This window comes from Ischnura elegans, chromosome 11 (assembly GCF_921293095.1).
Source record: "Ischnura elegans chromosome 11, ioIscEleg1.1, whole genome shotgun sequence".
Lineage (NCBI taxonomy): Eukaryota > Metazoa > Arthropoda > Insecta > Odonata > Coenagrionidae > Ischnura > Ischnura elegans.
The window spans coordinates 100,723,188-100,750,828 of record NC_060256.1 but is presented as its reverse complement, the minus strand read 5'-3'; the positions used below and the strand labels follow the sequence as shown (position 1 = coordinate 100,750,828).

The 27,641-nt window shown below is 39.0% G+C and overlaps 1 protein-coding gene across 2 annotated transcripts in view; it reads left to right on the top strand.

Moving 5' to 3' along the window:
- The first annotated feature begins 1,006 nt into the window (after window positions 1-1,006).
- The window catches only part of LOC124167717 (protein 60A-like), a 62,749-nt gene continuing 36,114 nt past the window's right edge, over window positions 1,007-27,641 (top strand). The window contains exons 1-4 of one of the 2 annotated variants that reach the window (XM_046545723.1): window positions 1,007-1,465; window positions 13,320-13,502; window positions 26,270-26,522; window positions 26,884-27,044. In XM_046545723.1, coding sequence (XP_046401679.1) covers window positions 1,201-1,465; window positions 13,320-13,502; window positions 26,270-26,522; window positions 26,884-27,044 — 862 coding nt within the window. In that variant the 5' untranslated portion in view covers window positions 1,007-1,200. The remainder of the gene's footprint in view (window positions 1,466-13,319; window positions 13,503-26,269; window positions 26,523-26,883; window positions 27,045-27,641) is intronic. The other variant, XM_046545724.1, reaches the window with a different exon arrangement.

The window sequence follows — 27,641 nt, the reverse complement described above, 5'->3', positions numbered from 1 at the left end:
AAGTTGCGCATTCCAAGTGAGAGAAAATGGTAATATTGCGGTAAACCTCATACTTATTAACAAATATCTTCTTTTATCGCCAAGGGAATCAATGGCTGACGATAAAATGAAATAAAGTTGCCTGTTACAAATGAAAGAAACAGATACCGTTGTGGCAAACTTCATACTTAAATAAAAAGATCTTATTTCTATGCCGAGAGAAACGCCAAATGATGATTGAGTGAAATAATAGTTGCCTATTCAGAGTGAGATAAAGTGATAACATTGCGGCAAAACTCATATTTAATCAAAAATATCTTTTTTATGTCAAAGGAGCAAATAAATGATGATAGAGTGAAAGAAATCCTATTACAAGCGAGTGAAAGTGGTAACATAAATGAGAGAAAGTCATTATAGTGGCAAACCTCATGTTTATTAACCAATATCTTATATTTATGTCAAGATAATCAATATAGATGTTGACACAGTGAATTATAGTGGCCTATTCGAAGGGGCAGAAAAAGATAACATTGCAGCAAACCTCATTATTTACACATATATAATATATATATATATATTTATGATTATAAAAATAAATGTGTGCAGTGAGAACTGAAGCATTAAAGTGACAAGGAGTGAACGCTATAAAGTAATATAAAAAACTTATTACTATAACTGCGACATTATAACCTCTGCAACATCAAATGGGGGAAGTTATAAATCGGCACGAAATGCACACGCCGATCTTTCTGGTTTTTATATCGATTGTTCTAAAAAAAAGTAATCACCCATTATTACTTATGGTGGACGAATGCTTGCGAAAAGTTGACGCCAAATGGATAAAGAAGTTTCCGCTATTGAATCTAGATTTCATCTAGGCCTTCCATTTTTTTCGCTTCGATAAGGTCTGAGGACACCAAAATGGTATGTGCAGCGTCATTTTTTAGATTAAAATTTTCAATTATAGGGATTTCGAGACGGTCAGTGTTTTGTAAGCCATGAATCACTAATGTCAAATCTCCGAGCCATGAGTCATTGCAAGCAGCCTTCTCTGTGTCAGCTGTTTTGGCAACGGGTCGCATCATTGAAGATCTTTGTGGAGGACATCAGGCAAATTGGCAACGCTGTCCTTCCCCTATTGCCCATCCCACAAGCAAACCGGTTTGTTGAAGTCAAGGAAGAATCTGAGAGGGGATGCAGTTGTGTTGTGAACAGTGGTGAATGGTGGTGAATGCGTTCGGGGATCAGTCGTGTGTCCCAATGGCAAGAAATTCGTGTGTGCTTCTTGCTCAATGCTTGGCTGGTGTTTTGTTATTATCAGCGGTTTGCGCATCGCCCTCCGGACTGTATGTTGACAATGGCCTGGACAGTACCGTAATGCACCGATCTTTGTCAGCCAGGGAAAAACAGGAAGTTGAACATGAGATCCTGAACCTTCTTGGACTTCCCAATAGACCACAGCCCAAGAGACGCATTGCGAACTCAGGTGAGTTACAACTTCTTCACGAAGAGATATTCACGACCAAAGCGCAGTAGAAAACTTTTTCCTAAATTCGGATGCTGTACCTATATTTCAGCAAAGAGTTGAACGAGAACTTTATGGCGGATTACCCTGTCACTTAACGTTTTCAGTTGTTAGAACGCACAGATTTGATATTTTTCTGGACCTATTTTTTCTAAGTAACTCCACTTGGTGCTTTTATTATTCCTATGGTTAGCAAATACTGTCCCTCTTCCTAAAGAATATCCAGGAAAATATGCGCGCAAAATATCTGTGGTTGAGAGAAATCGCTTTCACTATTTTGTTTACCTGTGGTCTGTGGATGTACCAAAATATCCTAAAAGCCGCGTCCTATTTTTAGTTCTCGAGTGGCGCGTAATGGTAACTTTTTTCAATAAACGAGATTTGTAAGATGATGTAGTTAACCCATTTTCTCCGCATTTTCCGATTATAATTAACGCATGTAAATTTGGTAGCATAAGTCCTTACTTAGGACGTTGTTATGCAGGAATTTTCGTTACGAGCCGCGCGAAAATACAATTTTGAAATGGATTGCCCTGCAGGGTGGTAGGGATTAGTATCCATCAAGTTGTTTTTCCTCTTGCGGTTATTACATTCGTTTTTCATTGTAGTGCCTAGTAAAGGTTGGAATAAATCCTGCATTCTCAACTCGTAGATCCATACGTGCCTATTCTATCATCGCGATGCATACTTCTGGAAGAGGACTGCGCCAAAGAATTCTGATTGAGATGCAAACGGCCTTTGTCCAACAGACGTGTGCAGCATGTTACATTCGTATCATAATGCCTTCTTATCTTGCGCCCGAAATACGGATTTGTTGGTATGGGTTTTGTGCCTATGAAATTTACTTAACAAGAATCTGTCGATTATGCTAACCGATGTAATAGGTTACTGGGTGCAGTTTTGCTTTTCTTTATGTCCTGTGTGTTGACGTCTTGAGTGGAGTCGTTTTTGAATTGGAGATGTCATGTCTTTAGTATTCATACAAGGTTGTACCTGTTTATGGAGAACACAGACTATTTCTAAAAGAGGATACTCATGTATGTTTACTTGCGTTTACCCTTGCCGCGTCTTTCATCGATATTTGGTGTTATGCCAATGAAAACTAATCACTCAGCTTTGTATGTTCTTTCGAAGCCATTCATTGCTTTTTATACATTCTCGATAATTTAACTAAAAGAGAACGTCTCACCGATTCAAAACCTCGCCTTCCCTGAGTGCACCCGACCTGACCTGAATCGGGTCAGATGTGTATGATCCCCTAGAATGTGGACCATTTCGAGAAAGTGATAGTTATCTGCCGGGGGATGAAGCTTATTTTCCTGGCTCCTTACATTTCAGCCATTTTTATGACTCAAATATTAAACCTGAATATCATCATTCTTGGTTTTCCATTCTGTGCCGACCCAACCTTTCCGACAATACAATTCACAATCCTATGCTCTGGGGTACACCATGCATGCAGGCCAACCCTGACAAAAATAAACTCCACCATGGTGGGTACAGGAAGGGTTCAGGAAGGGTGGCATCCTTCATGGTGGGTAGTTACCCTTGCACAACCCACGCCCTACCCACCATTAAGGGTAAGGGAAGGAGAGAAAAATCCTTCGTGTACCCTTCCTTGGAACTCCTTCCCTTACCATCCGTGTACCCTTCCTCTACCCACCATTAAGGGTAAGGGAAGGAGAGAAAAATCCTTCGTGTACCCTTCCTTGGAACTCCTTCCCTTACCATCCGTGTACCCTTCCTCTACCCACCATTAAGGGTAAGGGAAGGAGAGAAAAATCCTTCGTGTACCCATCCTTGGAACTCCTTCCCTTACCATCCGTCAACCCTTCCTCTACCCACCATTAAGGGTAAGGGAAGGAGAGAAAAATCCTTCGTTTACCCTTCCTTGGGACTTAGCATTTATAACTGAAGAAAACATATCCTGAAAGAGTCTCCTTAGCTACTTTCACCTGCTAAAGAGTATTGAGTTCCGTACAAAAACGTAAGCAGTCTTTGAAAGCAAAGATAGACGGGCTACACAACTAATCTTTAAAATTTCCTTAAGGAAAACAATAATATACATATTCAGTGGCGTATCCAGGGGTGGGGTCCGGAGGGTTCGGACCCTCCGCCCCACCGAAGCATAAAAACACAATCATTTTCCTTCATAATAGAAATCAAAATATTGAAAAATAATGAATTTAAAAAATATTTCTTTGACTATTGAAGTTTTTTCGATTATGAAAAATGTTTGAATAAGTTGAATTCCAATACTTACTATCCTGTTTTTCAAAACTTTTCCCACCTGGTTTTGGACCCCCCCCAAACGAAATTCCTGACAGTCAGGAAGGAGAGGGCGTACCCACCAATGTTCTAAAATACCCTTCGTGTACCCTTGCTGAAGGGTACAGGAAGGGTACACCTATCCTTCCTGTACCCTCAATGGAGGGTAAACCTCTCCTTAATGGAGGAGTTTATTTTTATCAGGGAAAAGTGGTGGTCCTCAGCTATGTGACTGTATTCATTCCATCTAGCACCTCCTCTTGTCTCTTTTCCTCATTTTTTCATCACTGCCTGCGTAACATAGGGATGCCTCTAGCTGGACTGGGGATGCAGCCAGGGGATTCCAGGGATTTCATTACACCCCTCACTCTTCTCTCCTTACCACTTATTTATTTATTTAATTATTCAAAAAGAGCCAATTTGGGTTTTACATTGAATGTGAACCTTAAAATCTGCAGCTTTAACAAATACAAACTGTTAAAAAAGATAAATATGTCAAGTTGCAGGAGAAGAAGGCGTTTGGAATGTGTTTCTTTGAATGTTCTGAAGGGAGTAAATATATCCAGGCAATATAAAGGGTAGGGAGAAGAAATAGTGTTGAATAAATTCTGTTAAAAATTGATCTCTGGGTGAGAGAAAGACAGACAGTTAGGTTGGTATAATTATAATACCATGCTCATTGCCAGCAGCAATTAAAGTATCCACCCACTAAACCAAAAGTAGTGGGTTGGAGTCCTGCAAGGGTGGGGTGCATCTTTCCAGGGTATGGATGGTCGCATATGTTTAATTGTTAGATCTTATGAACACCCAATGTAAAGGCAAAATAGCTCTTTTTTCTGTGGTGTGGTTATGAATAAATTAATGCTATATTGTTGCATGCTACTCTAGTACCCCTTGGATCGTATTGGTTGCTAGTGTGTCGGTATCCCATCCCATGTGTGGGTTTAAATCGCTGCTATAGTGGAGGTATTTCATAACTTGCAAGTGTTGTGTAAATGGCTCTACAAGTAAGCATAGGTCTCTGTCCATTTCATGTATTAAACCTTTTTCCACGTAGTGCCTTTTGTAAAGAACTGAGAACATATGCAGGCTCTACACAAATTAGACTGGGGGGGGGGGGGGGGGGGCTGTATGCTCGGCTTTAATTGCTTATGCAGAATTGACTACAGGAAGTCTCCGTAGTGCATAATATTTGAATGATTTTACATTGCATGTAATAGAATTACAAAAAATCTCAATTAGATTGTATTCTCACAATCATTCAGTTTACCATTTTTATGATTATTGGCCTGTCAGTTCCTCAGCTAATCCTTCCTATCCTAGAGCCCTTCACTCTTTCTACCAACATCCCTTGAAATTAAGAGTATTTTAGCTGGATAGGTGCAAAGAATGTGGGTCATTCCATTTCAAATCAACCAGGCCATGACACCCACCGACTCGGATTTTCATGAAACTTGCCATGGTCAAACATCATGGTATGATTAGAGATTGTGTGCAATTTTAGCCTCCAATTGTCAATTGTTAATGAAATATGAGTCATTGAAATTTGAGCATGACCCCTAAATTGCCGCAACGTGCAACACATGGTGATTTTTATTTTCATCCATAACTCCATTCCTGTGAGATGAAAAGACATGATTTTTTTTTTTAAAGCTAAGGAGTCCATTATGATCCCACGATTGTCATTAAATATTCACTGCATGAAGTAAGTCAGCTGCAAAAAAATAAAGTTTACAAAAAAATCTCGCTTGTACCATTTTTGATTGTGAGCATCCACAGGGAAAGGCCATGCGAATACAGACTCATGGTTCCATTTAAAATAATCATTAATGTATGAGCAAAGATTCTAATGAAAAAAAATCATGAGTCCGGCGTTCCTTTTAGTAAAAAAAAAATTCTCATTCATGGTCACGGGAAAAAATGGCATTTTTTTCAAGGCACATAGAAATGACACAATTTAGAGGAGAGATAATTTGAGATGGAATGACCCATGTACATCTTGAGTAGAAACCACATTAATTATTATATTATAGTATTCTACCGATTAAGGTACGTTTCCATGGAGTACTAAAGAAGTGATTTGGGAGCCTCCCTTTGCTTCCAGCGCTGTCTTCTTCTATTCACTGTAAGGCCTACTCCCTTTCAATCTATCTAAAAATCCTGTTCTTTTTCTTCCACTCCCTTGTTTCCCTAACAGTCTACCCTCTAACACCATTTTCAACATCCCCTCCCTGCTAAGCACTAACTCCATCCATACCTTCTGTCTCCTCCGTATCTCATCTAAAAGCTGCCTCTCCTCGCCAACCATATCCAGCACTTCGTCGTTCCTTTTCCTCTCCGTCCATTTCACCCTCTCCATTCTTCTCCATACCCACATCTCGAATGCCTCCAATCTTCCCTTCTCCTCCTTTCCAAGTGTCCACATTTCCGCACTGTAGAGAGATACACTCCAGATCAAACTCTTAACTAACCTTTTCTTTAAACTCTTACATAACTATCCCCTTAGAAGCTACTTGCTGTTCATGAACGTCTCCTTTGCTTATGCAATTCTCTTCCTAATATCCTAACCACACATGGCCTGCGGCCTCTACAGATTCAAGATGGCGGCCGTTAGTGACGCACGGAAATGTGGCTGCTGCGAAAAGTTGTTCGATTGCAAAGATAAAATTGTTACCTGCGACCAATGCTCGCGTATGTTCCACGGTAAATGTACAGGGCTAAAGGAAATATCTTTAAAAGTCGTTTGTGAAGATCGAGATTTACACTGGAGATGTTTGTCCTGCCGATCGTGCAAGACCACGCTAGCCGTCATGGCCGCTGACATCGAGTTCTTGAAGCAAGAGCTCGGCAGTTTGAAAAGGAGAGGTGAATCTTGTGCCATTGATAGTTCCCTAAAGAGGGTTACTTTCGCTGATAAGCTTGCGACTAATAATTGTGCGACCGAGTCGCGTACGAAGGGTGTGGAACCATCTATCGACGAACCGGTTGTCAAAGAAAACGCAGTCAAGTCCAATGTGAATACTAAGCCAACTATCTCCTCCGCGGGAAAATTAAACAACAACGGCGAGACGACGCATAGCCTCAAGAACCCTGCAGCAATCAGCCGTAACGGAAACTATCGCGATGTTTTCAAGAAAGGTGAAGGATCTGGTAGCGAAAACTCGTTAAGTGACACAGGCAGTGATCCCTCATCCACCGACAAAGAAAACTACACTGAAGTTCAGCATAAGCGTAGACGTCGAAGGAAGCCGATGGAGGGCACGGCTGACGTCAGTGAGGACGCGAGTGGTAATCTTACCGGAGTTCCTCGCAAGAGTAGTCTTCACGTGTGGAGGTTTCCAAAGGACACAAAACCAGAAGAAGTTGTGGACTATTTGAAAGGTAGATTTACTGGGGTCGTGGAAGTGAAATCTTTAGAAACATCGGGAAATTACGCATCCTTTCGCGTATCTACCGATAGTGATAAAATTCACCTTCTAAGAAATGTTCAAATCTGGCCCAAATATGTTCTGTTTGAATGGTATTCTTTTCGGATAGCTCGAAAAAACTTGGCACCAAGTTAAGTTCTGCGCCGGTGTCACCTTATGAAACAGAAGTAGTTATTCGAGATCAAAAGGACTCTATCATTTCCTACCAGTTGTCTGATAATTCTGACCATAATAACAGTATTGACAGTGTAAGGGTGCACAGTGGTCTGTCCTCAATCCTGTGTTTAAACATTCAATGCCTACGCAATAAACTTAGTGCCCTAGAAGTTTCAGTCAATGAGTGCCCATATGACTTTCTATGTATAACAGAGCACTGGCTCAAAACTGAGGAATTTGATATCTCCAATATCAAGGGTTACAGGCTGGCAACATCCTTCTCTAGAATTAAAGCAAAGCACGGTGGTACATCAATCTATGCTGCCCAGCATTTATCTGTTAAAGTAATCAACATCAGTGGGTTATGCAGGGAAGTGCATTGTGAGGCAAGTGCCATATATGTGAAAGAATACCATGTGATTGTTGTGTGTTTATATAGATCCCCAAATGGTGATTTTGTAATTTTCTGCCAACAGCTAGAGCAAATTTTAGTTACTCTCTATAAGTTTGGTAAGGTTATAATTGTATGTGGTGACCTAAATGTCGATATTCGATTTGACACAAGAGAGACAAACTCCCTCATTGCTCTGCTCATGTCCTTCAATTTGCACTGTGTAAACAGAGAGCCCACAAGAGCCAGCTCTTGCCTTGACAATATTATCACAAGCTTACCTGCCTCTTCTTATAATGTCAACGTGACTGACTTAGGGTTGTCAGATCACCTAGCTTTGGACTTCAGATTTACCACTGAAAGAAGAGTTTCTGAACCCGTATGTAAGACCCATCTTCCTACATTTACTCGGTATATTTCTCATATTGGTGGTGAAAATTTAAATCTCTATTGTCCAATGTCACCTGGTTTTCGCTCCTTCAATATCAAAATGGCAACGATAACTTCACTTGTTTTTTTGAGAATTTCATATTGCTCTTCGAACACTGTTTCCCCAAAAGACTTATGTCCAAAACTAAAGGTAAAAAGCCCAGTAATAAGTGGTTTACTAAGGAATTATCTCATTTACGATCTGTAGTAATCCAACTTCACTCCAAATATAGTCACTCTCGCAATATTGAGGACAAGAAGGCCTGGCTTCTTCATAAGAAGGAGTACATAAATAAAATAAATCAGTCAAAAATTATGGCAAATGGTACTCTAATTAATAAGGCTGACAATAAAGTAAAGGCAGCCTGGAAAGTTATTAATTCTGAAACTGGCTCTATACATCTCAATTCAGAACTCCCTTTCTGTTCTGAAAGCCTGAACAAGCATTTCATTGACTCAATCAATCTCATCATCTCCTCTTTAAAAAGCCCATCTGCTGATGCCACTGATCTTCTTAGAGAACTCCCTGTAACCGCACCTGCTTTCAAATGGCAGTGGGTTACTCCCACTGACATTTTTAAAACTATCAAAAGCTGCAGAAAATCAAACTGCACCGACATTTATGGATTATCTGCCAACCTTATCATACAATTAGCAGATGTACTCAGTGAACCCCTTGCAATAATCTGCAATACCTGCTTTCAGTCAGGCTCATTCCCAAAAAAACTCAAGATATCGAAAATTGTCCCTATTCATAAAAAAGGTGATAGAACCTCACCAGCAAATTACCGCCCAATTTCTATCATTCCTGTTTTTGGTAAGATAATTGAAAAAGTCATTAAAATTCAGCTCTACAATCATTTTCACGATAATAATCTATTTACACCCTCTCAATATGGCTTTCGTCAAGGTCGTTCTACATCTTCTGCCATCAAATATGTGGTCGATAACTTACTGGAGGCTTTTGAAAATAGATCCTCTCTTGTTTTAACAGCTTGTGACCTTTCTAAAGCTTTTGATTGTGTTTCCCATCCACTACTCCTGAGAAAATTACAATATCATGGTATCAATAATTCTGAATTAAAACTCATGGAGTCCTACTTAACAAACCGCTCGCAATGTGTTCAAGTGAATAATTCACTGTCTGCCCCTATTTACGTAACACATGGTGTACCACAAGGATCAGTCCTCGGTCCTCTTTTATTTTTAATTTTGATTAATGATCTCCCACACCATCTTCCTTGCACGTCAGTCTTATATGCTGACGACACTACTCTCATGCATGATCTAAATGACCCCACCTATCCTTCGGATGTTATCCTTTCAGTGGCCGAAGAATGGTTCTCAGCAAACAGGCTTGCCCTTAACACAAATAAAACCCAACAAATGGTGTTCTCCTTAAGCCCTACTCTGTACCACACTAGAAATTTAAAGCTACTGGGCTTTGACCTTGATTGCAGACTAACATGGGATTGTCATACATCCTCTACAACTGCTAAGTTATCAAAAGCCATATTCCTCCTTAGAAAACTGAAAACACTCATTCCTGCCGAACATCTTCGAGCAGTTTACTTTGCCATTTTTCACTGCCACCTCTCCTATGGCATTGAGGTTTGGGGCCATTCTTCCTCATCTAAAGAGTTATTCATTCTACAGAAAAGAGCCATTAGGATTATTACCAATTCTAACGTAAGGGAGCACTGCAAACCACTATTCAGGCAGCAAGGGATTATGACATTGTACGGTCTATATATATTTAAATGTTTAATAAATGTGAAAGTGAATATTGACAGCCATAAAACTGGTGCTGATGTCCACCATTACAACACAAGGCTCAAACATAATCTGTTACAGCCCCACTGTAGGCTGTCAACTACAAAAAATTCTTTTGACCATGTTAAACTTTGCATGTTCAACCACTTACCTCAAGAGGCAAGAAATTGTACTTTAAGAAAGTTTAAAGGTGTTCTTCACTTGTGGATAGTGACTCAAGCTTTTTATTCTCTCAATGAATTTCTGGAGAGCAATACTCTAAATTGTATATTCTAGATTTAGTTTTTCTTTGACGAAGACTATTACATTGTATTATGTTTAATGTTGAATAAATTATGATTATGATTATGTATCCGTTTTCCTCTAACATACTGACTAAATAGTTGAACTGCTCAACCTGCTCAAGTTTTTCACCACCCACCTTCATCTTAAGTCTCACATTCCTCGTTCGTGATGCTTTACAAAACTGCATAACCTTGGTTTTCTTGTGATTAATCCTCATCCCATACTCCTCGCAAGGCTTGTATAACGCATCCACTAGAGTCTGAAGCCCCCTCGCTGACTGGCTGATCAACGCCTGATCATCCGCGAATCTCACTGATTTGATCATCATCCTGCCCACTTTTAATCCAGCTTCTAACTCATCCCACGCTTCCCTTACCATCTCTTCCGCATACACGTTAAAGAGCAGCGGCGATAGAGGACAGCCTTGCCTCACTCCTTGGCCCATGCTTCTCCAGACTCTCCATCTGTAATCCTCACTTGCACAGTCTGGGCCATATACAGATTACGAATCAGTCGCCTATCCCTCCAATCTACACCTATTCTCTTGAGAATATCCATTAACTTCGCCCAGTTCACCCTATCAAACACTTTCAAAATCCACAAAACAGGCTTATATGTCCTGGTCATATTCTAGGTTCCTCTCCACGAGGGACCTCATTATTGCTATTGCATCATGAGTTGACTCCCCTTTTCTGAAACCAAATTTATCTTCGCCCAAATATTCGTTTGCCCTCGCCTCCATTCGTCTGTTCAATATCCTCAGTACCACTTTCGCCACATGTGATATTAGGCTAATAGTCCTGTAATCTCCGCATTCCACAGCTTTCGTCTTTTTCGGTAGCGGAATTAAAACCGTCTTCACCAAATCCTCCGGCCAACATCCCTCCTCATAGACCCTGCGAACTAGTTCGAAAAACCTCTTCTTACTACCCTTCCCTAGATTCTTCAGAAGCTTACACAGGATATTGTCCACGCCTACTGCTTTCCTAGTCTTCATTTCACGAAGTGCTTTCTCTATTTCCAAATGTAATATCCCTGATCCAAGATTATCCTCCTCCACTTCACTTTCATCCTCTAAAGTCAATCTCTCTGGCCTGTTCCTTCCATCATACAAATCCTCCACGTATTCCTTCGATTTATTCTCTACCTCTTCTCACTCGGTTAGCATCCTTCCATCTTTAGTCTTAATTTCAGGCAATGTTTGTCCTCTTTTGCCGCCCAATAGCAACTAAACTTTGGCATATAACGTGCCTACTTCTCCATCCTTTTGGAACTTTTCCATTTCCTCACACTGTCTTTTCCACCAAGCCTCCCTTGCTCTCTTAGTTTCACGCCGTAATCGATTATTAATTTATCTATACATTCTTTTGCCCTATTCTGTGTTCACGTTCTTCCACATCCTCCTCTTCTCCATTTCTCTTATCATGTTCTCCATTATCCATGGCTTCTTTATCCTTTTACTGTCAACGTAACCAATTGACTTCTCAGCCTCTTTGACGATTCCTGTTTTAATATTATCCCATCTTTCCTCAACAGTCTTCGCACTTTCAATCTCCTGTGTAGGGGATGTCTAGTAACTATACTATGTAGTATGTATACTAATGTCCACTAGTTCCTGATATTCTCTCCTCATAGTCCCCTTCAGGGCTTTTATGTTCCATTTCTTTGCCTTCCTAACTTTCATAACTCTTTTGCATCTTACATTGCTTTTCATAAGTACTAGATTGTGGTCTGAATCCACGTCTGCTGCTGGGAAGCTGCACGAGTTTTTCACACTATTCCTAAACCTTTGCCTTGCCATGATGTAGTCTATCTGATATCTCCCAATATCCCCTGGACTTTTCCATGTGTACCTTCGCCCTTTGTGATGATTAATCCAAGTGTTTGTAATGAACAACATGTTTCTCCTTCAAAATTCTGCTGCTTTCTCTCCCCTGTTGTTTTGAATTCCTAATCCAAATTCTCCTATTTCGTTTCCATCCCTCCCTTCCCCGACTGAAGCGTTCCAGTCCCCCATCACTACCAGATTTTTCTTACTTGAAGTTTCTCAAATTATTTCCTCGAGCTGTTCGTACACCTCATCTACTTCTTCCTCCCTATGATTGCTAGTGGGCGTGTAAACTTGGACCACCACATGGTTGTTGGGCCGGGCCTAAATTTCTACCACCAGAATCCTATCGCTTACCTACCACACGCTTACCCATCCTCCTGTTTAATATTGAAGCTATACCCATCACTCCAATAGTCCACCCCATCCCTCCACCTCACCTCGCATATTCCTAAGATATCTATCCTCCCTTTATCCATTTCCCTTTTGATATATTCTAACTTCCCCGCCCTCATCATTGTCCTCACATTCCACGTCCCTATATTTATAGCCGACGTCCTCTTCTCCATCTTCTTTGCCTTCTTTTCTTCTCTCTTCATTGCTGCTGCTGCTGATGATGATGATAAGTCTCTGCAAGGATTTTGCATGTAGACGACCCCGAGGACCTTGCCGACCTCGCTGCCGTGACCGACACCCGCCCTTTGCGGAGGGGTCTTGTTCGATGAGATTCCGAGGCTCATTTGGTTGTGCTCCATGTCTTCAGGGAAGAGATAGTTGGTAGGGTTTTTCCACTTCCATTCCAACAGTGTTTTTTATGTGACACCATCACGTGGACTACCTTTCGTCTGGCTCCTACCCTTTGACCTGTCTGGCATGGGTGGCCCTACCGGGAATAATTTAGAATTAATCCCGCCAGTGCAGCTCTTGGGGTCATAGGAACGCGCAAGCCATTCCACCGTGACAAGGTTGTAGCCCAGGGAAAAGACCACATTAATAGAAAAATTGTTTTGAATGGATTTTTAATCTTGTTTTCCTATCTCCTGGCTTCCTCTCCTACCTTGGAACTATCAGCGTTTTGCTATACTTTCCAAAAATGTATTATAGTTTTGTTTTTAATGTCTCCTCCCGATGGGTGATGCAGTGGTACTGTGATTTACCGTGTTTGGTGATGCCAACTCAATTACTTTGTCCCAAAAAACAGGTTCCTAAATTTAAAGCTGCCTAAATGTTTGGTGTGAATGTGTTATGTATCTCTAGAGCAACTGCCTGTGTTTGCAGCTCGCAGAGGAGTTGGAGGGTCAGCCCCGCAGTTCCTCCTTGGCCTTTACGAAGCACTTGGGGATGAGGGCCTTGAGTCTGCAGCTCCCGGCCTGAGCCTGAGTGGGGCCGACATTGGTGCCATCGATGAAAGTGATACCATCATAAGTTTCCGCAGTCATGGTGAGTTGAAGGGTAGCCATCTCTTTACCCTGGGGGAAACGTGCCTTGACAAAGTTAGTGTTGCCACCATCATCTTGTGAGAATATCGGTTTCTTTTCTGTTGGCATGTTACTCTAAGGCCAGATTTGGACAAGAGAAATACAAAAATTTTTCGCTTTATAAGTTGAGATGGAATACCCACAAACTGCCTCGCCCACATACCTCTACTAACTCACTGCAATCACCTGATAATGGAAAATTAGGTCATCCATAAGTTACTGCACATTTGTTCTTATCCTTTTTTCATCAAACTTTGCTGCTTCCCTTTCACTCAACAGGGGTCAAATGATTCATTAGTAAGCATATAAAAATCTAACTGTGCAGAGTTTCTCTGTGTTTTAACAAGAAATTGTCCCCTAAGACACGCGCAATGTAGGGGATCAGGGTGGTGTGGTGGCTAGTGTTTTGGCTTCCCACCCAGTTGCTCCAGATTCAAATCCCAGCAGTGGCAGAGATTTTTCACAGAATGCCCGATCTCTGATTGGGTGCTTTCTTCCTTCCCTGGTAGTGCAAAGGACCTCAGCTGTTGGCCACAACCTCCATATATGCCTCACTACACTAGACTCTCGTTGTTACTAAGTTCACGGGACCAAAAAAACTGGAGGTTTGTAAAAACGAACTTCATAAGAACTTTTCCTTTAGGGATCATCCCAGAAATACATCACCAAAATTTCTTACCTCCTGTACTTAAAGCTGCGTTGTGGAATGGCATCAGAGTTATGTATATTTTAATTTTTTTATGTATTTTTAATTATGTATACGTATATAAAAAGCATGCATATTACTTAGACTTTGTTAATAGAAGTATGTGGGTGGTGCCACTCATGGTTGTCATTTCCAAATTATGAATATGGTGAAGTACAATAAGGAGACAGGTTGGGGAATGACGGAGTTGGCATGAGGAATTTAAACAGCAAATGGTGTAAACATCCTTGAAAGATGGCTATGCAACTCGATTGACCCCTCCCCCCCCAAATATAAAAACACAATTATTTTCCATCATAAAAGAAAACATAATATTGAGAAATCATGAATTTACAAAATATTTCTTTAGCAAATGAAGTTTTTTAGATTATGAATACAATTAGTTTAAGCCCTCTACTTTGTACCCTGTATTTAAAAAATTAAATACTATGTAACTGTAATTAAACTGTAGACCTATCACATTTACCAGGTATGGCTCCATGAAATCAAATTGACAAAAGATGGATTTGAAATGACAATAGCTACTTATCATTTCAACGAAATTAACATCATTGGCACTTTCCAGAATATTTTACAACCGAAGAGGTAATTACATTACAATTACTATGTACATTATATTAATGATTTTGTACAGCTGGTTCAACATCTTTTCTCCTACATTTTTAATTAGCTCTGTGGGAATATCATAAATTCCAGATGCTTTATTTATCCGATGGCCTCTAACAGCCACATCAAATTCATGAAATTGGGGCTCCCATGTCATCCTCATCCATTCCACATCCAATTTCAACTTTGCAGAACAAAATCTAGATGAGAGTCAAATAAATATCACCTCTAAACCCTAGGCAGTTCATCTGGTCCCATTGGGAATCAAAATGAGCTCATTCCAATATGGGAAGATTAGGCTGTTCGCTAAAGACTCATCATAACTCAATGACATTATCTTCCTGCATATTTCTCCACTGCTATCAATCCCACACCCATTATCCCCACTATTGCCAGCCCGAATCGCTAGCCTCCTCAACTTGACCCACCACCGCTAGTCAACCCTCCCCTCCCTACTCCCCTCCAACCACATCCCCCTCTCCTACTCTGCCTCATGATGGTGTACATAATGACTGCAACCGGTCGCATTTTATCATAATACATCAGTGGCATGCTCTACGTTGCATTCTTATTTTTATTAATTAGTATCCTTCAATTTGTACAGAGTAAATGAGAAAAAGATTGAATGTATGTGCTTGTGTATGAATTTGGCATAAGAATGAACTACCATTAGAAATGAAACTGATGTGGTTGAATTGAAATTGATAGTGGTGGCATAAATTTTGTAGGGATACTTTTTTTCTTTGAAGAGCATCAAGTCATTGGTATGTGGTCTGAAGCTGTTTCTTCTGCAGGAGTTTCCAAAACCAAGTACAACTGACTGAAAAAACTTAAATAGTAGATCGGAGTGATCTTGTGGCTTGTCCTCTACTATCTGACTCTTCAGCCCACTATTTTCTAGAAGTTTCAGTAAAGCTATTTTTATTGCTTTGACGCTGGGCTTTTGTTGCATATTGTTGTCAGGGATTATCATATGTAGAAGAAAGGATATCAACTGTGCGAGGTTTGAGCTGCACTGCTCTTAAGTTATGAGATCAATGCAGGACAAGTGGTCCTCGATCAAGTGAAATGAAGTTTTTTTTGCAAGCGCATACTATACTTGATTAATAATAAAATATGGTTTCAAAGTGTATGGGAATAAATTGATTTCTACTGCTGTTATGTACTGTTATTTTCAAGCATAAATTTTCCACTAAATTCCACCAGCGTATTAGGAATTTTGTCGAAGGAAGCAAATGAATTATGAACTTCAACCTTTAAATTTCGATCCACTGTGTTCACCTAAAATATGTGCCGCTATGTGATTCAGGAGTAATTTTTACAATGACCTTATAAGAAATGCACATGTACTAGGAAATATGTACAAAATATGCAACATGTTAAATATATATTTACAGTGTATACAAGCTATAAATATTAACTATATATTGAATTTAAACTGTCTCTCTTTCCTCTCCAAGCCACCATGGATTCATCCATATGCTGATTCTGCGTAGGATAATGCACTGTTTCCATATTATGGAAGTGCTCATCAATAGGCCTAATCTTGAAAATAGGGTCCTCTTACCCTCCAGCCACCAGATTTCTGGTGGAATGCAAAGCTTGTCTCGCCATAATGAACCAGTCCTGGGACGTGTTACAAGAGAAATACATAATGAACCCCAAATTTTGCATGAATAGTTGTCTAGCTAGTGTAGATGAATAATCTGCATGTAGAAAGCAAGTCCGAGGAGCACTTGTAACTCTTCCTCTGATAGGGTTTTCCAGTCCTTTGTGCGAGCTATTTTGGAGACACCTCTAAGAAATATTTCCTCCACAAAAATATTAGTTTCCTCGACAAGTGATTGAAAAAAGGTATCTGTAAATAGTTGATCAGAAAGGATATTGGGAGGGTGCACCAGATTATCAACTCATGCGATACCGCTTGGCTGAGATGGTGTTGAATGTAGAGGCTCAGGGTTGGCCGAGGGAGGAGCGAGAGTTAGTTGTGTTTGGAAGGGAGAGGTGGAAGAAGCAAGGGTAGAGGGTGTGGTTAGGGGTGGAACCACTGGCTCCAGAAAAAGGGACCTAAGACAGAGTTACAATAATTATCCCTCCTAGATGGGTGCTTTAGGTTTCTTCTTCCTCATCCTCACATCCACTCCCCACATCCGTTTCCCCTCATTCACTGAATCGAGGAAAGAAAAAAATGTCCTCAAAGTTGATCACAGTCATAATATATGTAGGCCTTTTTTTTCAATAGGAAGCTGCTCTGAAAAGTAAAGAACATTACTGCAATAAAGAGATAGAGGTGCATAAGTGCATACATTTTCTAGAAGAAAAAATGTTAAGAGCTGAAAGTCTTGTGTTTTTTCAAAATTCTTTACATTACTTCAAATTATAAGATAACATATTGCATACATAAACATAAAACAGCTATGAAATGATGTGCTTTTCCGAGCAAGGTCATACGAATGCATTGAAATCAGTGGCAGATATGGGGGGTCGTGCTCGCTAGGCCGCCCTCATTGCCGATTATTGCAGAACCACAATTGCATATTTTTTACAACATAAGGTGGCATTGTCTTAATTTTTATGTTTTGAACTTAATAATCTTTGCTTGTGGCTTGATTATTTTTTTATTACGATAAAAGTAAGGGTAGCTCATGATATCTTTTTTGTCCCCTCCTTGATTTTTTTTCTGTGTCTGCCACTGATTGAAATATGTATTTTTCAGATTTTTACATAAAAAATAGAAGACAGAATAGCAAATAAGACCTGTGACATGCTATAGATAATTGAAATCATTCTATAATTATTCTAATATTTCAAATATATGTATCAAAATATAATACAGAAAAGAAAGGTTCACAGAAAAAAAATAAAAATGGAAAAACAATGCATTTACATAAAAATCCTTCACGCTGTGGAACTATTTCAAAACTGACCTCATATACATTTCCACAGCATCAGGGTTTACATTTAGTAGTTAGTGCTATGCTGATGATAACTCAATTGCTGAAATTACTTTACGTCCCTTGTGCAAAATCTGAGAAAATTTAGACTAATTTACGATAGTTCCATTATTCTTATCATTTCAATGGTATTTTGCTTAGTTTTCCCCCAATAAATCTCAAGACAGACTTATCCGAAATCTGGGTCTCAGAATTCACTTGTACACTTTGCAGTCTATCAGATGCCTTGCACCATTTACCCTCCATATGGTGTTTTATAATCAATAGTTTGGACAAAAATGCATTTAAACTCGTTCAGGTGTTATGAAATGTGGAATGCTCAGAGAATTTGAGTCTTCTGGTAAAAGTAAGGGAAAATATGAGTAAATCTGATATTGTCATGGAAAAATCTTTTCTTGAAGCATGCAGCATCTGGAATTGTTTTGATGCTTTGAACTATTGCAGAACATTAGCTGCAGATCAGAATAGAAATGCCTTTAATAGAACCTCCTCTTAGATTTTTAAATGACAATATCTATTTTTCATGATTAAATGAAAAGTGAAAATTTTCAAGCACCCGAAAACATGATGGCTAAGTATGAATGCTGGGAAAAGCCTGTGTGACATATTTCTGGTTCCGGCTGCCTCCGTGTGTGGTGGCCTTTGGGCGAGGCTTTGAGCTCTAATACGATGCAGGCTGCTAGCAGGTAGTGCTTGGCTTAAATAAGGATTATTAATACCCTATCAAATGAAGGAAACTTTCCGACCTTAGGCAATTTTAGTAGGTGATTATTAAGAAATGTTCCTCTGAGATCTGTTCCTCATGCATGCATTGGTAATCTCAGACAATGTAAAACTTTCATCTACTTGTATAGAAACTAGATCCCTGTGACGTCACATGGAGTAGCATTGCATGGGTGCCAATCTGACCTATTTCAAATGATGTTAAAATTTATCATTAACATTTGTCTAAACTGGCATTTCTAAAACCAAATAATTTGTATATTATGAATACACTAATGTTGGGTAACGAATCACAATCAATGCCTTTTGTTTTCTTTGATGAAGGAAACTACCCTATTGCTCAACCTGCATTCATTTCCATTTTAGACAGTTGTGTGAATTGAGTGCATGGCATTCTTTTCCTTGCACAGCTCGGCACTCAGACATTGGTGGTCTCCAAAGATAAAGAGTCTAAGATAGTGACTGAAGGAAAAGTGCTTGGACTTCATAATTGGAAGAAAATGGGACTGGGGGGATATGATACATACAGTGAAACCTCGATATAACGACACCCCACGGTGCACTAATAAACACTCGCTATAGCGAATTGTCGCTTTACCGGAGGTGGAGCAAATAATAGCCAATATACCTGTTGCGAACAGATATACTGGAACAGGAGTGGTGCGGCGACAGATAAACATCTATCCGATAAACGTAAGCATAAATCCAGACGAAAGGCGATGTTTTTTGCATCACTAAATTTCCTTGCTCAAATAACGACTAACTATTCAAACAATTTATAAGCGCCGCACTGAATAAAAATCATGCAAAGCATTGTTTCGTCATCATTATATTTATCGAACGACAGTTGACCACATAAATTTGATACTGAGCACTCCATTAACTTCATTTCTAACAGATCGCTAGCAATTACAGAGGTTAAGGAGTCTTGATGAAAGTCTTCCGGCGGTGAAACCCTCGCTATGGCGAGAGCCAACACCGAAAGGGTCTCGTAAAAACGAATTTTTTAACACGCTTATTATAGGATCAATTGACGGTGCATCGGCTATCTCTCGTTATAGCGGGGGTGTCGCTATAGCCCGTACTCGCTTTAACGAGGTTCCACTGTACTTGGTCAGCATTTGGCTCCTTTAATGAATGATTAAATGACAGTAAATTCCTTTCGCAAGATAACTAGTTATTTTCTTTTCTTATCAAGGGATATCTCGACATATTTTCTTTTGACATTCAGACTGCTGAGTCATAAAAGATAACTCCCTGTGAGCTCTGAGGATGTGATGAGGTGCATTGAGTCATTCCAATGCATCATTGCCTCAACTCCACTAGACAAATGCAGTGAGTTTCAAATTACCACGGCTATTGGAGCATTCCCTGTGAGTGAATGTTTCTTTTAGGAAATTAGATGATGAGTAATAAAATTAATCCAATTCCCAATAAAATGGTATGACATCTATATCTCACTTTGTGGAATCTGTCCATATTCAAAGGAAAAGCATTTCAAAATTAGAATTCGAAGGAAAAGTATTTCTATGTTCAAAATCAGCTTTACAATTTCCACTGGTTTATTTTTAAATTCCTCAACCAGTTTAGGATCTTACACCATCTTAAGGTCTTATATTAAAATGAAATCCAAATAGTATTAATAAAAACTAGAAATGGGTCGAATAGCAGGTTCCTCGAACTGTAATATCGAATTTGAATACTAAATCATAGCTCGAATATTGGAATACATATCTCAAATTTCGAATGCCTCGAATACTAGAATTGCACTGAGCATATTAAATGTTATTCTTCTATTTCAATTGATTAATGTACAAAAAAATATATATATGAAATATGTACATTTTAAAAAGTCTACATTTTTATTTTTAATAAATTCCCCGCATTGATTTCTTTTGCTTTACAGCATCAATTTTCGGTTGCACTTTTCTTAAGGTATCTGTTTTTGTTGGGTGACTTTGTTTAGACAGACTTGTCATCTCCAAAACCAATTTATTTTTTATCATCTCAGCTTTATTTGAATCTTGGAAATCACTGATTTTGAATCGTACATCAAGAATTGTGGCAAAAGTGAATAATTGTTCTTTTTCCAGAAATTCATATGTACCAACTTTCAATGGAAAACAGCAAATCATTGACGAAACCTTGTATGACTGTGCGAAGTCTTCTAAGTATCTAGGAAATCCATAATGCTATTCACTAGGGGGAAAACTTAAGAAACTGTGTCTGCACCTCCACTAGCTCCTTCAAAAACATCCAGAACACCAATCAATGGCTTGATAGCATTGCACTATGTTGGAGTTATGTCTACAATAAAAAATCAGGTTAGAGGCAGCTGATGTTATTGCTTGCTTCTTTTCCAGAAGACACCTCATCATTTAAAAAAGGGAGTTCCATCTTGTGGGTTCATCCTGGATGAGCATGGAAAGAGAAGGGGTGGAAATAATTTTTTTAATGTTGGTGTATTCGATGCATTCAGCCAGGGGCCTGTGCACATGCCATTTTTTACTATTACAGTAGATTCCGGTTAATTGGGACATATTGGGACTTGTGCACTTTGCCCCAATTAAGCGGCTGCCCCAATTAGCCAAACTATCCTGTATATGGGCATAAACAAACGTTGAAATCATAGAAAAAAGACTCAAGATTGTTTCTAATGCAACATTAGTTTTATAAACTATTAATTTGATAAATAAATGAGCAAGTTTAGTTAATTTATTATGATTTTTAAGAATTATAACAATTTAGTTAAAATATTTTTCACAGCCTTGGGCGATGCTGAATGAATGTCTTTTACTAAGTCCTATTAACCCGGCGTTACTCGCGCGGGGTGTTCTGAACACCCCACCCTTTATTTCATTGCATCAATATGTTAGTCTTAATTCCACAAACCTCTCCTTTTCAGTAGCTGGAATATGAAATGTTTTCTTTCTTTTGACACCGACTTTGTCAGCCATACATAGTAAGTGACTTGAGTAGTAGCCTCAAAACAGAATAATGCTCGTGCTACTCAATCTTTTACGATCGATGCTCACACCAAACCTCATTTATGTTGCTTGCCACATTGTTAATGTGAAATTTGTGTTACAATGTAACATGAATTCTCGTATTTTAATCTTATTTGCTGAAGAACGTCTTTCAAATCATTCGCTCTACATTCGCTCCTGGCGTTACTCGCGCGGGGTGTCCTGAACACCCCAATTGACTCTGCGCCGCATACTCCTTGGCATGTGCTTCCTGTGAGGTAGGTTTCTCTTAGACTCTTACTATCTTTGAACAGTTCTGATGAAATATTGAATATATTCATGGTTTAATGGTCATAATATCTCATATCATATTTCAGATTTTCTTCTCGATTTGACTATCCACCCACAACTTATCCGAAAATATTATTTTTTCATCATCAATTTACCATCCATAATTTCATATATAGTGTGATAGGTCGCCCTGTAAAAAGTAAGTACCTTTTACTGTAAGTTTGATTTTGATACATTTTATTACTTCTAAAATATATTTCAGAACTTAATTCTTAAGTTACTATTTTACAACATCATTTTAGAAGGAATATATTTATGTGGTTATTTCTTACTAATCAATCTTGTGTCGGTGAAATGGAACTAAGTGTTTTTTTTATACATACCTAATGTACTTTTACTAGTGAATTGTATTGCAGAACTAAAATATTCAATTTTTTATCCGTAGATGTCGGAAAATTTAGAGAAGGAAAGAGAAAGAATAATAAGACTTTTGAATGAATCATCCGATAAAGAATTGAGTGACACGGACGATGCTTCTTCTGATGATTTCGTTGAACCTTCAGAACACGAAACAGAAACTGAGGAGGAGGCTGATATTTCCGAAGATGAACTACCCATTGAAAATAACAACCTTCTACTGGGGAAAGACAGCACAACTACATGGAGCAAACAGGAACCGCACCCCAATGTAAGAACACCCAAAAGGAATATCATTTCTGAAAAGCCTGGATTCAAAGGTAGAAAAGATAGTATCAAGAGCCCTATAGATTGTTTTCGATTGTTTTTTGACAGGGAAGTGATCAATACAATTACCGCATGCACAAATCTTCAAATTCAAAAAGTAGGTGCGAATTATTCGCGCACGAGGGATACCAGGCCAACTGATGAGGTAGAAATTGAATGTTTTATAGGACTTCTGCTCTTCGCGGGAACAAATAGATCTGGGCGACAAAATATAAAGGATTTATGGGATCGAGATGGTTTGGGTGTTGAAATATTTTACGCGTCCATGAATTATCAAAGATTCCGTTTTCTTTTGCAGTGTCTCAGATTTGATGATATCAACAGTAGGGCACAAAGAAAAACAATTGACAAATTAGCTCCGATTCGTCAACTTTTTGAAATGCTGGTCAGAAAGTTTCAGGATAACTATGTCATGTCAGAGTACACTACGGTAGACGAGCAGTTAGTCGGCTTTCGGGGAAGATGTTCATTCAGGCAATATCTCCCAAATAAACCTGCAAGATATGGCATTAAAATATTTGCATTGGTTGACTCTAATGTATTCTATACATACAATTTGGAGGTGTATGCAGGGAGTCAACCCGAAGGACCCTACAAAGTAGACAACACTCCTAAAGAGGTGGTAAGGCGCCTAGTAGAACCAATTTCAGGGACATGGAGAAATGTCACTGTTGACAATTGGTTTACAAGTGTACCCTTGGCAGAATACATGTTACAAAGTAAATTGACACTGGTGGGAACTCTGAAAAAAAACAAAAGGGAATTACCACAACAGATGGTTTGTACAAAACAGAGGGAGGTGAATAGTAGTCTTTTTGGATTTAGAAAGAATATGACTATCTTATCTTATGTTCCCAAAAAAGGTAAAAACGTTATTTTGCTTTCAACTATGCATAGCAGTATGAGAATAGACAGTTCAACTGGTGACAAGAAGAAACCGGAGATAATATCTTTTTATAACGCCACTGAGGGTGGTGTTGACACAGTGGATGAGATGTGCGTAACATATAGTGTTTCAAGAAATGCAAATAGATGGCCAATGGTGATTTTTTTCCACTTGATAAATGTGGTAGGCATTAACTCATTTGTTATACACAATAACTTAAATCCAGGAAGCAAGATGTATAGATCAAAATTCCCGCGAGAAATTTCGAGGGAGTTGGTAAAGTCATTTATAAGGAGGAGAGCGGAAATGAAAATGATCCCAAATGAACTGAAAAGAAAGACAGCTTATTTCGCTGATTTATCAACACTTGAAAGTGCTACGAAGCAAAGAAAAGGAAAAAGTGGTAGATGTGTTGTATGTCCGCGGAATAAAGACATTAAAACAAAATTGTTCTGTTGCTCGTGCAATAATTGGATGTGCGCGAGCCATATGGTTTATATTTGCAAGGATTGTAAGGAAAATTCCAAGGATCACTGAAGAGGAAAATAAATTGTAAAAATATCAATTTGTGTTTATGTTTATTACAAACCTAGACTACGAATATTTGATAAGTTACGGAAAAATGTTTGAGAACGCGGCGAAAAAGGACTACCGTGCTTATGCCACGATAACATTATTCACAGTGCATATTGAAGATTCTGATGAAGTAATTTTCGTGGGAGGATGAGGATTCGGATACAAATTTTGGGGGATCACCACCCCAAGTATAATCTCAGGTACGTATTGTAAGTGTGACAACAATTTTTCAGATGGAACACTGGGTCACAGTGCTCATTGTTTCAGACATGTCAACATTATAATCGAGCATCGTTTTTCTCGACTAATGTGATTCATCTCTGCCGTGAGTACGATGCTCTCCCTCAACGTAAAAACTGCAAGTAGAAATTGATTTAAATCATAATAAGTACTTACAGATAATTAACGGACAAACTCTAAATTAAAATTTTCCCTTCTATTAGGTTCCTCCACAGTAAAATGTAATTCCATTCGTTCATCTCTACTTTATTGCATTTGGGCACTGATAATTACCATATATAAATTGTTTACTCTTTTATGCGACGACCCATCGTAAATTCAATGACACTATCCTTGAAAATACATTAATTCTAGTATTTTTTTTAAATAAAATATTGTCGAACCCATTTAAAAAGAAAATGTCCTATGGGGTGTCAAGAGCACCCCACGCGAGTAACCTCGATCGGGAATCTGGCGCAAGTAACCCCGGGTTAAAGAAAAGTCATATCCTCTTGCGGATAATATAACAAAAAGAGCTTTAAAAATAGGGTAAAATAAGGAACATTTGTGAAAAATAACCGTAAATCAAAGGAGGAAAATATAAAACAATATTATGCTGAAAACAAAAAAATTTAATTGTGTCGCGAGTATTGAGTCTATGTCGCCGATTCAATGCCCAATAAAGCGGCATGCTGTCCCAAATAAGCGGAGAATAATGTGGGATATTCCTCTATTGGGTTCTGTTTTTCAAGATCTACCCCAATTAAGCGGTTGCCCCAAGTAACCGGTGGACCCATTAAACGGAAACTACTGTATTTTAATGAAAATTTCGATCCTTTATCAACTTTTCCTCGTCATTGCGGAGCCGTTGTGCAGCATAAAGAATCAAAACTGATGTCAAGGGAAGCTCGCATCCTTGCAGTAATCGAATTCATGATGATCTTCTCGATGAGTGGAACAGTTCAACAGCAGTAGCAGAATGCATAACGGAAGGTACCCCAAAAGTCGATAGACCACCATTTTTATTTTTATTAGGGAAAACCGGGGATTTTCTGTTTTTTCCCCAGATCATTTGCGGTTCCCCACGTCGAACAATATCTTTTCACCGCTCCAATCCGCGAATTTGATATACATAGTTCATCAACTTTCCTAAAACGGCGCTGCATGCACTAAACGACTGAAGTCCTCTATGTTTTTCCAAGTCAACTACCAACAACATGCGTGCAACAGTGTATGGTGCGAAATTCAATGTATTCGAGATCGTACTTACAGCATAATTACTCAAGATCTCGAATAGCGAATACTTCCTAGTATTCAAGTATTTGCGGATACTATTTGTGCATCTTTAATAAAAACTCTAGAATTTGACTTCTTGAATTTGATTTGAGAATAACCTAACGGTTGAAGCACATCATACTTTACGGAATAACTTTGTAGTAAAGTGCTCTGTTTATGAGTACATATGTACGTCAAGATGCCCTTCCACTTCATATTGCCTGCCGTACTCACTTTTATTTAGTGGTTTTTAAAGGTTTGCCCTGGGTGCAATAAATGTATGACTGAGAGAAAGTTTAGAGCAAAAATAATTGAAAACTTGAACTGTAAGAGTCATATTTGCTAATCTGTACAACATCTTTCAAGGTGCATCATGCATGTATTGGGTATATTGGGGATATTGTGGGTTGACATATATGTGAGAATTTCCTTAAGAAGTATGATATGCTGGTAGTGAGTATTTGAGGTAAAGAGGACATTGGAGAAACTCAGGTCATTTTCAGGCATCAGCTTTAGTGATTTATTTACAAAATGAAGTGAAAACAAGCTGAAATTTATCTCTTTGCATGGTAAGGGTGCATTGACTTTTACGTTATGAACGATTATCCTATTTTTGCTGTGGTGACTCATGTTTTTCTCAGGCATTTGCTGGAAAGGTTTCAAATTCCTTGACATTTATCTGTATCTCTGTGGTTGTGCCTTGCTCTGCAAGCAGGTGTCCTTTTGGTGTCCTTCTCCCCTCTCTCAGCTTTGATGGCATAGTCTTTCCTTTCCCTCTTCCAGGAGATCCGTCATGGACCCACCATTCCAGGAAGGGGTGGGACATCCCACTGCGTCATGAGCGTGGTCGACGTCTTTGGTTTGATGTGTCTGAGGTGCCAATTGAGGAGGCCATTGTTGCTGCCGAGCTCCGCCTCTTCCGCAAAGGATTGCGTCCAATTTGCAACCATGCGAATCATGCCTTTGGACCTCTGTACCATGAGCCAACTTCATTCAATGTGACTGTGCATCAGGTTGTTTCCAAGGGAGCTTCAGGGTAAGTATTGGTGATGTTTTTTTATTAATTTTTTATTTATCTTCACCTCAGTTTCATATTTCTTGTGGCATTGTGGAAATATTGAATTATGATATCAATGTGCTGTATTAATTCTGAATTTTGGTTGTGAAATCCGTCTAATATATGTACAAAATTTTTATTGGTGTCTGCTTAACATCTTGAAACAGAAATTGTATCTTATTTGGTACATCTTCATCTGTAAATTTGCCTACTTTTGCTTTCTGTTACAATCTCTTTCCCCTAAGCATGTGTTGTTTTTCTTCTTTTGCTCATTTCTTTTATTTCTTGGGCATTCATTCCTGTAAATTTTCTTAGCTAAAAGCCTGTGTTCTCTTTCCAGGGCTGGCAGAGCAGATGGGACAGGAACTCTTCAGTTGCTAGACTCGGTGGAATGGTCGTCGGAGAATGAAGGCTGGATTTTGATTAATGTTACTGGTGCTTTGGCAGCTTGGGTCCGCTACCCAGAAACTAATCTTGGCTTGCACCTCTCAGTCTCTTCCAGTGAGTTATTACTCGACCCTTGAGCTGAAACATGTGATTCAAGCTTAATGGGCTCCTTTGATATTTTTTTAAATTGTCGCTTGTGATAGAGTTTTAAAAATGAAGAGGATCATATTATCCTGTTTTAGTTTTAAGGTTTTCACAGCGATTAGATGCATTTGACTATTTATCTAGAGACATTCAGTCCTATTGGGAGTACCGAATCCTACGTTAAAAACTCAAGCCATTTCATCGAGCTACTAAAGGATTTAAGAACATCAGAGAACGATATTCTGGTCAGTTTTGACGTTGTGAGTCTTTTTGCTAAAGTTCCAGTAAATGATTCAGTTCTGATTTTAAGGGAACTAACTCAGAAAGGGCTCCTTAATTATGTACCCGATCTCGCAGATTTATGCCTCAAAAACAGCTATCTACGCTACGACGGAGAAATATATTCCCAAGTAGAGGGAGCTGCAATGGGATCCCCTCTCTCTCCGGTTATGGCTAACCTCTTCATGGAGGAGTTTGAAGCCGATGCTCTTTCATCGAGTGAATATCAACCGGTATGCTGGCTCCGATATGTTGATAACACTTTTGTTATTTGGCCACACGGGAAAG